General features: G+C 37.7%; 1 protein-coding gene across 1 annotated transcript; it reads left to right on the plus strand.

Moving 5' to 3' along the window:
* Positions 1 to 6,338: 6,338 nt before the first annotated feature.
* LOC310649133 (olfactory receptor 6M1-like) lies at positions 6,339 to 7,103 on the plus strand (the record flags this gene model as incomplete). Its single annotated transcript, XM_083377417.1, has 1 exon — positions 6,339 to 7,103. The coding sequence occupies one exon, from the start codon at positions 6,339 to 6,341 to the stop codon at positions 7,101 to 7,103; it is 765 nt and encodes a 254-aa protein (XP_083233543.1).
* Positions 7,104 to 12,826: the final 5,723 nt, after the last annotated feature.

The raw sequence follows: 12,826 nt of genomic DNA on the forward strand, positions 1-12,826 counted from the left end.
CCCCCAGTGATGTAAAACTGGACGGGAGAGAGAGAGCAAGTTTCCCAACCATCCATAGTGGCTGCGGGGCAAACCAGAAGTCGAGAATGGAATGAAGCTTCTTAAGCTTTTATCACTGTGTATGGGTCGAAAGACTTTTATGAAGGCATGTTACTTTTCACTAGAAGGATGAACTGATCTTTTAAGGAGAAGGTGGGTCTGAGTGGAGATGAATGGAGACTGTTTTCCGAAAATCCATATCCTCTGTGTTGCTGAGAACTGTGTGTTTGCAGATCACTGTCCCAAATGTATTTGGGGCCAGAAGGGAAGCAAACTACCATATGACTTAATGGATATAATCATTTTTCCATATACAGTCTTTGAAATTACAACTTAGGGACCACTTTTAAAAGAGCTCTGGACTTTTAAGGTTACTCTGGGTCCTTAGTGGTTTCCATGAGAATGGTCACTTTTAGTCTCCCCCTAAATGTCTTTCCGACCAAATATGGGTGCTGAAGTATAAAATGAATTGAATTTCCTTAAGCTCTCCAAACTCTTGAGCTTAACAACTTGATGAAGTTTTAGATTGTTCATCAACACCCAACAATTATTACATGACTAAAAATTAGTAAATACTACTTTAACTAATAGTATTATGGGGGTCATTTGCCCAGATTCACCTGGTACACCAGTTGCACCCCTTTCTAGACCGAGATGCCCTACGTACAGTCACCCACGCACTCGTTACCTCCCGTATAGACTACTGTAATGCTCTCTACATGGGGCTGCCCTTGAAGACCACCCGGAGGCTTCAACTGGTGCATAGTGCAGCTGCACGGGTAGTGATGGGAGCACCCCGATACACCCATATTACACCCCTCCTGCGTGAGCTGCATTGGCTACCAGTTGCCCTCCGAGTGAGATTTAAGGTGCTGGTTCTTACCTTTAAAGCCCTACATGGCTTAGGCCCGGGATACTTGCAGGACCATCTGCTGCCGGGAACGAATTCCCATCGCCCAGTACGCTCACACAGAGAAGGCCTCCTCAGGGTACTGTCGGCTAGACAATGTCGGCTTGCGACCCCCAGGGGAAGAGCCTTCTCTGTGGGAGCGCCAGCCCTGTGGAACCAGCTCCCCCCTGAGCTTCGGATGGCCCAAGATCTCCAGTCCTTTCGCCGCGGCCTCAAAACACTCCTTTTCCACCTGGCTGACCTAGACTGACAGGGATTTTAATTATATTTACAATTCTAACTTTATTCTTTAATTTATTTTAATTTATTTCAAATTTTATTTTTTAATTTACTGTACAGAGAACTTTAAGTTTTGTTGTTGTTAGCCGCCCTGAGTCCCTCGGGAGATAGGGCAGGATATAAATCCCATTAATAAATAAATAAATAATAGAACTAGGAATAATAATAATAAAAAGTGCTTGGATAGTCCCATCAACTCTTAGGGGTCAGTAATGACCTCTTTGGAGAAAGCTGAATTACATTAACACAGTTAAATACATCTTCCAACTCATACATAGTTCAAAGTAAATCCTGCTCCTTTAAGCCCAGATAATAAAAAGGACTTTACCCTCACATGTCAACAGAAACAGTGAGTTGCTAATATCAAGCTTAACATGGGAAGGTAGGTTTTAAAAAGCTTTGTGTCTTTTTCCCTAAGTCAACCAATTAATTGCCAACATTCCTTCTATTGATTTGGTCATATTAACCAGCCTTTCAGTAAGACTGGCAGAAAATGGGTTGGTTGTTTTTGAGAAACCTCCCCCCAAACGTTAATGTTTTTAAAAATCAGAAACTTTTCCAAGGACTTTTGGAATTATCCCAACCAAGCTATCAATGCCTGCAGAATGTAGCTTGTGGGGAAGAGCATCTGGCATTGGGCTTCATCCATTTTGAGATTGGAACAACTGCATTCAACTGTCATTTGGTCTCATGTAAGACTGTGATGAGTCTGCATATAGTCAGGAGATTGAACAACTGGCCCTGTGGTGCTGCTGGAACAATATGGAGCTGAATGCACTTAAAACTGTAGAGAGGATAGTGAATTTTAGGAGGAGCTCTTCTATTCTACCAACTCTTATAGTATTAGACAACACAATATCAACAGTAGAGACCTTCAAGTTTCTGGGCTCTATAATTTCCCAGGACTTGAAATGGACACTTAACATTACAGCCATCATTAAAAAGACACAACAAAGAATGTTTTTTCTGCATCAGATTGGAAGCTCAGAAAGCTCAGATTGCCCAAGGATCTGCTGATACATTTCTATAGAGGAATTATTGAGCCTGTCATTTGCACTTTTTTATGTACACTGAGAGCTTACGTACCAGAGACAAATTTTTCATGTGTCCAATCACACTTGGTCAAATCTATTCTATTCTATTTTACTCCACTCCACTCCACTCCACTCCACTCCACTCCACTTTACTCCATCCATTCCATTCATAACTTTGATTCAAAGCCCCACTCCCTTTTCCCTTCTGATGAGTGATTCACAACAGAAGATATGAAGCCCTTCCATGGCACACCTAGACATAAATACAGACACACAATAGGAGGAAGGGTAGAAAACAGATGCACATTGACAGAACCCATTAGCTGTTGGTCGTCTCTCCTTCCTGGATGACCCAGATCTATGTGTGGAAAGTAGCCTCAGTGCAGTGAAGTGAGTGTCACATACTTACCTTCCTGGTGAGAAAATTGTCAATGTGTAGAAGCTGTCCTTGGAAGAGAGATGTAAGTTTGGATTTCTTCTGATAACTTTAGTTTGGAGAGTTCCTATTTATATCCTAAGCTCTATGTTTCATTTCAGGATACAAGCCATTGCATGAGGCCACTGATGTAGTTTTCTTCTCAGTGGTACAGAAAATGGTATCACTCTTATCAAGCTCCTACTTTGGACATTCCACCAACTGGAAACAGTAACTCTCATGCTCCTTTAAGCCCAGATAATAAAAAAGACTTTGCCCTCATAGATCAACATAACCAGTAAGTTCCTAACACAGGAAGTTCATTTCAAGAGACTCTATTTATTTTCCTCTAAGCAAATCGGTTCATTGCCAAAGTTCCTGCCATTGACCTGCTCATATTAATTGGCCTTCCAGTAAGACTGGCAGAAAATTGATCCGTTGCTTTCCAGCAGTCCAAAAACTTTATCAATGTTTTTTAAAAATGTAGACCTTTTCCAAAGACTTTTGGAATTACCCCATCCATATGTTTACTGATCCCACAATGTGAGACTTATCCTAAATAACCTAAATACTTTGGCCACCTAATGAGAAGGAAGGACTCACTGGAAAAGAGCCTAATGCTGGGAAAGATTGAGGGCAAGAGAAGAAGAGGACGACAGACAATGAGGTGGTTGGATGGAGTCACTGAAGCAGTAGGCATGATCTTAAATGGACTCCAGAAGATGGTAGAGGACAGGAAGGCCTGGAGGAACGTTGTCCATGGGGTCGCGATGGGTCAGACACGACTTCGCAGCTAACAACAACAAGAACAAGAAGTCCAAACAGGAAGCTATGTTCACAAGCTACTTGTGTTTCCACAGCTAAACCAGGGAGGTAGGAATTGGTTATGGATTGATAAAGGAGAAGGCAAGATTTGGAAGTAATATTTATACATTTGCTGAATAAATTATTATAAATCAGTGCCATTGTAACCTAACAATCTTAAACTATAATATGCAAACTAACTATAATATGCAAACTAACTATAATAACACTTTGAGTCCTATCGCACTTTAACTCACCTTAAAAATAACTAAATAATAATAAATCTTATAAATCTAATACTCATTCAAATGCTAAATGAAACTTTTTGGTCCCATATTTATTCTGGATATAATCAATCCATCTTCTCCATTCCAAAATATATCTTTGTTGCGAATGGTCTTTCAAATATGCTGAGATTTTCGCCAATTCTGCCAGGTTCGAAACTTTTAAAGTCCATTCTTCTATAGTAGGCAAATCCTCCTTCTTCCAATATTGCGCTACCAAAAGTCTTGCTGCCGTTATTAAATTCAGCATCAATTTAGTTTCTATAGCAGTAGAGTCAATAGTAATACCCAGCAAAAATAATTATGGAGAAAATTTTATCTTTTTCTTAAATATCTTCTGCATATTCCACCAAATTTTAATCCAAAAAGCTTTTACTTTTTTTACAAGTCCACCATATATGATAATAGGTTGCATCATCACAACCACACCTCCAGCATTTAGGCTGATAATTTGAATACATAGATGCCAATTTCTTAGGATCTAAATGCCATCTATAAAACATCTTATAAAAATTCTTTCTTAAATTTTGTGCCTGTGTAAATTTTACATTTCTGACCCAGATTGTTTCCCAAGTATCCATCGTTATTGGTTCTTGAATATTCTGGGCCCATTTTATCATACAATCTTTAACAAGTTCCGTTTCTGAATCTAATTCTATCAATGCATTATTTCCTTGGTTTGTTCAGGCTTAGAGTTACAACTTTGTCCTGTGCGTAGGTGATCTATGTGAGGCTCTACTGCTCACAAACGAAGATCTGTGGTTAATATATGTAACTTTATATGTGGGTAACATTTTGTTCTATTTGACCAGCTGCAGTGGAACAAAATAATGGTCATTTGGCTTTCTTTCCTTTAGTAAATAAGGAAAGAGAAGAAATAAGAAGAAAAAAGGTAAATAAGAAAAAGAGAAGCTATAAAATAAAAATGAGTGAAAGAAAAAGAAGAAAAAAAAACAGAATTAGGACTTCTGCCCTTTTTTTAATCAAGTAGTTGCCAGCTTACTTTTTCCCTTCCCTCCTTAACATTTTTTTAACTCCCCAAGTCTATAAACCTCTCAGGTGTGAAAGATTAGGTCCATACAAGAAAGTTCAATTAAATTGATTTATTGCTAAAAGCCTGTGCACAGCAATCTTCTCAACTAACAGTTGGTAACTGCTTAGAATGAGATAAAGTTCAATGGCACTCAAGGGCGGTTGGACTTATTCTGTTGTGGCTACATAGGGATTCTAGGCTGATATCCCTTTTCCCACCACTTCAATGTTCTGTCATTCCTTCTACTACATAATCATCAATTCAGTCTTTCCTTCTTTCCTTTAATGTTTGTCTGAAGGTACTGAAGATCTCTGGGCAAGACAATTCTTCAATATCAGCTGGAGACTCAAATTCCCCTGACATTATATAGCTAAGTTGAAAATTTATAATAGGTAAGAATGAACCTTCCCAGATGCCTTCTTATAAGTATCTCCTTAATATTTTAGTCTTTATTGAACCCAATGATTGAAGACATAATCTATAGGTAAGTTAAAGATGTCAGTGATTTTGTGTTTAGCTGTATGGGCTGAGAGAATGTGGCTGTCCAAAGCCAACCAGTAGGAACCTGTGGCTGGATCAGAACCTGCTCCTCTTGGTAACTAGTTCAACCCATTACCCACTACATCTCACTGGCTCTCTTTACAACCTCTGATTATAACTTTCTGGCTAATTTCAGTCAAAAGGCTTGCATTTATGACTGAATCAATCCATTTTTTGGGTTGAGATATTACATCTCCAATGCATCAATCAGACAACGTTCATCCCAGATTCTAAACTACAGTAAAATCAATCAGCTGTTGGTCATTCTTTAACTTCTTTTCTTTAGTGTTTTGTAGCCTTTTCATTATTTCTTCACTTATGCTTTCTTAGAGAATCATGCAGCCATCACTGTGATATTACATCACAAAATGCAACCTTTATATTGCCACTCTAAAGTTGGGTGACACTGTAAATCACTAATGAGGAATTTGCCTATACTGTATTTGTTGTGTACTATTTTCTTCTATGTACTCGTGAAGTTAACTGCTTTTTCCATCTAGAATAATTGTTGATCTTTGCAGTTGATCAATTCTTGGGTCGCCACCTAATATACACCAAATAATTGTGCAGTACCTTGGTTCAATCTCCATAAATTGCTTTAGAACAATTCGTTGCATTAGATTTCAAAGGGGAACTGGTTTTTGGATTTCCAAAATATTAGGAGAGAAATTAATGATTTGATTTTTTTTAGTGAGGAAGGGTTTCAGGAGGGAAGTACAGTGGCTTATTTGAAGAAACAAAAAAAAGAAAGAAACAGCAAGCTCCAACATGAACACTTTGTGTTTATTTTTTTTCAAAGCTCAACTTAGACATGAGATCAAGAAATTACAATGGAACAAACATGGAGCAGGTAACAGAATTCATTTTAATTGGTTTCCAGCTGTCTAGGTCTCTGGAAATAGGTGTTTTTACTCTGCTCTTAGTGGTTTTTCTGTTAACACTTGCTGGGAATTTTACCATCATCCTACTGGTAGGCTTCAATCAATGCTTTCGTACCCCGATGTATTTCTTCCTTTGCAACCTTTCCCTCTTGGAGGTCCTTTTTGTCTTGTCCATCACCCCTAAAATGTTGATGAACCTTATATCCAGGAACAAAGCCATCTCTTTCCTAGCCTGTTCTGCCCAGTGCTATTTGTATTTCTTCCTTGGAACCACTGAATTCATCCTCATTGCTGTGATGTCCTTTGACCGCTACGTTGCCATCTGCCATCCACTTCGCTATGCCACCATCATGAACAATTGTCTTTGCATTTGTTTGGTCCTATTCTGCTGGATCGGAGGATTCCTGTCTACCATTGTCTCCTTCTGCTTGATCTTTCAGTTATCATTCTGTGACTCCAACATCATAGATCACTTCTTCTGCGACTACAGTCCAATGATCACCCTTTCTTGCAATGATGTCCATGTCCTTTTGAGTTTAGCCTCCACCCTATCCTCTGTGGTACTCCTCAGCTCTTTGTCAGTCACTGCTGTCTCTTACCTCTACATAATTGTCACCATCTTTCGGATGAAAGCTACCAAAGGTCAGCAGAAGGCCTATTCCACTTGTGCATCTCACATCACGGTGGCTTCCATCTTCTACGGCAGTGCCATTTTTATGTATTCCTTATCTAACAAGGAACGCTCTCGGGATATCCAGAAAGCAGTGGCAGTTCTAACTGTAGTGGTCACTCCGCTGCTGAACCCTTTTATTTATACCTTAAGGAATGAGAAGGTCAAGGAGACCATCAAGGATTTTATAAAGAGAAAGAAAATTCCTTTATGAAGAAGCTGGAGGCATCTCCAGCAGGACTGACGTTGTTCGAGGTATGCAAGATTATTTGAGTGGCAAACTGGTAGTGGATAGGCTGTTGATTACAAGGGTTTTTGTGAAGTGATTCGTCTCCATTTAGGAATTAGAATGGCCAAAAATTAAAAACACCTCCAACATATTTAAATATAAACCATACAAATTAAATAAACACAGTTGGCATTTTTCCAGGTTTCTTCTGGTTTCCCATATTGAACATGTGCTACTGGGTGGCTAGTTTGCCATAGATTCTCAATCTAGATTGATATGTCCTGTTTTTACACTCTTCCCAGGGCAGTCTGAGAAGTTTATACTTGCTTTGTTTCACCTGATAAAATCCCAGAGTCACATCTTTAGTTACTGAATGTTGACTCCTAGATTCAAGGACTCAAAATAGAATTATAACTCACCATGAATGTTAAGGTAGATATTTAGCAGTACTCTGCAGATTATTTCATCTTGCATTATTTACATTTATTGTACATTGCTATACTAAACATAGTCTTTTCACTAATTAATCTGGTTCACCAACTGCAGTGACTCCTGGACCAGGAAACCTTGTTCATTATGACTCGTGTCTTAGCTCCTGTTTGGATTACTGTAACACTTTGTAGATGGGACTGCTTTAAAGAACACGTGGAAGCTGTTGATGGCCCAATGTGAAACTACACAGGCAATTTTTGGCATTCTACATAATAGTCACTGCTCTGTGACCTATGCAGGAGAGATTCAAGGTGCTGGTTGTCACCTATAAAGCGCTAGATGGCATAGGGTCAGGCTATTTGTTGGATTGCCTGTCTCCAGTTATTTCTGCTCACCTTACCAGAACTAGCAAGATGAGGAAACTTCAGGTCTCTCCTATCAACCAATGTCAACTTGGTCCTTGCTCTAGAACTACATCTTTTCAGAGATCCAGGTGGTCCCAAGCTTATTAACCTTTCATAAGGCATTGAAGACTTGGCTATTATCCAAGGCATTTGGGTAATTTGCATGAAATTCTGCAAATTCTGCTAGTTGATTGAGGCTTTTTATAAGGTTTTATTTATTTTTTCCATACATACAATAATAATTTTTCAACCAACGTGCTATCTGGGTTTAAATACATATTTAATTCCTAATCCTTTATTCTTTCCTCTAACCATCAGTAAAATAAGTCCCAAGTTTGATAATATTCTGTTTCTTCTTTTTCCTTCAGTCTCATAGTCAATCTGTCCATCTCTGCGCATTCTAGTATTTTTTTAATTATTTCTTCATCTGATGGTATTCCTTCATTTTTCCAATGTTGTGCAAATATTATTCTTGCCGTTGTTGTGACATGTAAAATCAAATATAGGCTTTGTTGTTAATCTTTTCTGACATTCGACCTAATAAAAAAAAGTTCAGGTTTAAAATCTACATGTTTTCCCAAGTATGTATCTTTTTCCAATAATTCTTTACTTTATCACATCTCCACCAAACATGATAATAGGCGCCTGACTTATGTTTTCATTTCCAACATCTATCTGACATATTTTTAAACATTTTTGCTAATCTTTCCTTGCCAGACAAATTTCAAAATTAATGAATTTTAATCTTGAAAACAAATTCTCGTTTTATGGGTATTGTTTGAAATAAAAATAAGATTTTTGGCAATACATTCATTTTCACTGTAGCAATTTTTCCTAATATTGACAACTGCAAATTTTTCCATTTTTCAAAATTCAGTTTAATTTGATTCAATAATTTTGTGTAGTTATCTTCTTTTATTGTTGAACATCTTGCTGTTAAATGTATATCCAAATATTTTAACTAATTCTGTTTTTTCTGACATTTGTTTTTTTTTTGTTTGTCTGTAAGATTTTTAACTATTACTTTAGTTTTTTTCTCTGTTTATTTTCAGTCCTGCCATTTCTATGTACTGTTCTACCTTTCCCAGTAATTTAGGAATCATCTCCAAAGGTTCTTCTAAAATAAATACCAAATCATCAGCTTGTAATTTATATGTTTCGCCTTTTATTTCCAGTCCTTTAATTCCTGTATCTTGTCTGATATTTCTATTTAAGACTTCCAGAGTGGTAATGAATAACAATGGAGATAATGGACATCCTTGCATTGTACCTTTTCTTATCTCATAGTTCTCAGTATAATCTCCATTCACAATCACTTTTGTTTGTTGTATATTGTTTTTATCATGTTTATAAAGTTCTGTCCAAAATTCATTATTTGTAATTGCTGAGTCATAAATTGCCGGGAAATATTATCAAATGTCTTTTGAGCATCTAGGAATGCCAGTTGTTTCCCTGGATGTAGTTCATAGTATTCCAATACGTCCATTATCACTCTTAAATTATTTTTAATGTGTCTCTTTGATAGAAATCCATTTTGGTCTGAATGTATAAATTCAATTAGGTATTAGTTGATTGTTTTTATGGTTGTTGTTTTCAACTGTAAATTGAGAATTATGTTTGAGTTGAACTGTATTATTCAGACGGTTGGTGTAATTATTGTTTGCTTTCATTTTGTATAGCATCCAAGATCATTGCTTTGAAATGAGCAACCATATTAATTGTTTAAGTGAATAAAATTTAAATTCTCTTGTCTCCTTTCTCTGGTCCACAATCATAAAAAAAACTTTATTGTTGAATAAATGTACTATGCAAACCAAAACTCTGTTCTTTTCATTCCAAAATTCTTATAATCTGTAAATTTGTTTGTGAAAATAATGAATTGTCAGGAAGGTTTTGTAATAAATAGATTTTCACCTCTCTGATATGACAGAATTCATATCTTTACGGGAGTAAGATTTCCTTGGGTGCTCTTGATTGGCATCTGGTCAAAAAACATATAGAGATGCATGGATTCAATTTTACGTAGCAAATGGGGGAAGAGTTGGACTAGTTGACCTCCAAGGTCCCTTCCAACATCATCATCATCATCATCATCATCATCATCATCATTATTATTATTATTATTATTATTATTATTATTATTATTATTATTATTTAGATGGGGAGTAATGGGGATTATGGGATTTAAATACAGAGAAAGAAAGAGAAAACAAGGTTGGATGCTAATATACTTGGGATATTGCATCCAATTTTGGTTACCACAATATAAAAAAGATGTTGAGATTCTGGGAAGAGTGCAGAGAGGAGCAACAAAGATTATTAAGAGACTGGAGGTTAAAACGTATGAAGAACGGTTGCAGGAATTGGGTATGTCTTGTTTAATAATAAAAAAAAAGGACTAGGGATGACATGATAGCAGACTTCCAATATTTGAGGGGCTGCCAAAAAGAAGAAAGAGTCAACCTATTCTCAAAAGCACCTGAAGGCAAAACAAGAAGCAATGGATGGAAACTAGTCAGGGAAGAAAGCAACCTAGAACAAAGAAGAAATTTCCTGATAGAATAGTTAATCAATGGAATAATTGCCTCCAGAAGTTGTGAGTGCTCCAACACTGGAGGTTCTTAAGATGAGACTGGACAACTTGAGTAGGGGATTGGATTATAAGACCTCTAATGTCCCTTCCAATTCTGTTATTCAATTATTCAATCAAGCATTTTTCTAATGTACTGTATTATAATTCCATTGTCTTTCCTGGTATATGAATTCTGCACAGGGGAAACTAGCCAGATTCTGAATAAATGAAATAAAGGAATAGAAACTGCATATCAGAGCTCAAAGTAGCAACAAGGCAGTGGCCCAAAATCGCAGCTTTCACGATATTCCACTGTTAATCTCAAAGTAATTATGGTGGAACAAAGAAACTTTGTCAACACTACACATGTCCTGTAATACAAAACTAATGAAGTTTTGCTGCTCCCCAAAACCTTTACTGAAGGAATGATAACTAGTCCTGGAGAAGCTATAAGACTCTGGATTTCTTTTATAAGAGTGGAAATTTCTTAGTCTTTTTAGAAATGAGTTGATTCCATATTGCTTAATGAGAATTAGATTTGGGTTTCTAAACTCCTATTGTCAATTAAGGTTACTGAAGGTCAAAAGCAATGAGTAAAATTAATAAGTTTGTTCCTTTTCTTTATTCCCTAGAAAATTAATTATCAAGTTAAGAATTTATAATAGTGAACTTTGGTCCACAGAGACCTTTCATTTTACTATGTTTTATTAAAGATGTTAAAGAAATTAAAAAGCAGTTGGAAAGCCTTAAAATGGCTTTAGAAAATTTATATTATACATCATTATATGTTATGAAATTCCTATAATCCTTTGATATCATCTTTCCTATGAATGGCAAGGATGTTGCACAGATCCACCAATTTAAATCTGAATTTAAGTTGCGCTAAAGAAAAATCAATGAAAATAATTAACCACAATTAGTCTCATTCATTTTGATGGGTCTAACCACAACTGGATTTCAATCAGTCCCAAATTAAGTTATCTTATTTTCACATTACTATCTCATTTTTGCGGTTTTATTCTTATTTTGATGCAGTATGCAAAGAATTAGAGTTGAAAAACAGTCTTCAACTTATGATCACAATTGGGGTTGAAACTTCTTGTTGCTAAGCTCTGAGGCTGTCAAGCAAGTTGTGCCTGATTTTATGACCTTTTTTGCCATGATTGTTAAGTGAATCACCATTATGCATATCCAGCTTCCCCAGCTGACTTTGTTGGAAGTCCCCTGGGAAGGTCGCAAGTGATGATCACGTGATCCTGGGACATTGCAACTGTTGTAAAGACATGCTGGTTGCCAAGCTCCTGAATTTTGATCATGTAAGCTGCGGATGCTGCAATGGTCATAAATGTGAGGGCTGTCATAAGTCACTTCAAGCAGATGACTAGTGAATGATTGTGAATTGTAAGTCAAGGACTACCAACACTTACTAGAAATAATTATTTATTTACTCTAATAAGAATAACAGAGTTATTCTTGGGTGTCAAACTTGATCACGTCTCATGACATATTGTGATGTATTGCAATGTTTTTTGCCTTTGCGGAATCAGGGTAGGCAAGGCCTGTCTGTGCCACATCCGGCCCGCGGGCTGCCAGTTTGACATCCCTGGGATAGATGATCCATATATATAAATGTTCCCTTATTGCTTCTAATGGAATCAATTCTCCTAGAAGAGAATGAGGGAGAAAAATCTATTTAGCTTGCTGATCTATAATCAGAGGATCATTGGTCTCAGGTTGGAAAACTCTGGAGTTGGGCTGTTGTACCAAAAGAATAAGAAAGAGGACCATAAAGAGGATTGTGATGTACCAATAAGTCCTTCCTTCCTTCCTTCCTTCCTTCCTTCCTTCCTTCCTTCCTTCCTTCTTTCCTTCCTTCCTTCCTTCCTTCTTTCCTTCCTTCCTTCCTTCCTTCCTTCCTTCCTTCCTTCCTTCCTCCCTCCCTCCCTTCCCTCCCTCCCTCCCTCCCTCCCTCCCTCCCTCCCTCCCTCCCTCCCTCCCTTCCTTCCTTCCTTCCTTCCTTCCTTCCTTCCTCCCTCCCTTCCCTCCCTCCCTCCCTCCCTCCCTCCCTCCCTCCCTCCCTTCCTTCCTTCCTTCCTTCCTTCCTTCCTTCCTTCCTCCCTCCCTCCCTTCCCTCCCTCCCTCCCTCCCTCCCTCCCTTCCTTCCTTCCTTCCTTCCTTCCTCCCTCCCTCCCTTCCCTCCCTCCCTCCCTCCCTCCCTCCCTCCCTCCCTCCCTCCCTTCCTTCCTTCCTTCCTTCCTTCCTTCCTTCCTGAATTCACATAAGCTTCACTGGGCACAGAT

This window comes from Vipera ursinii, assembly GCF_947247035.1.
Source record: "Vipera ursinii genome assembly, chromosome: Z".
Lineage (NCBI taxonomy): Eukaryota > Metazoa > Chordata > Lepidosauria > Squamata > Viperidae > Vipera > Vipera ursinii.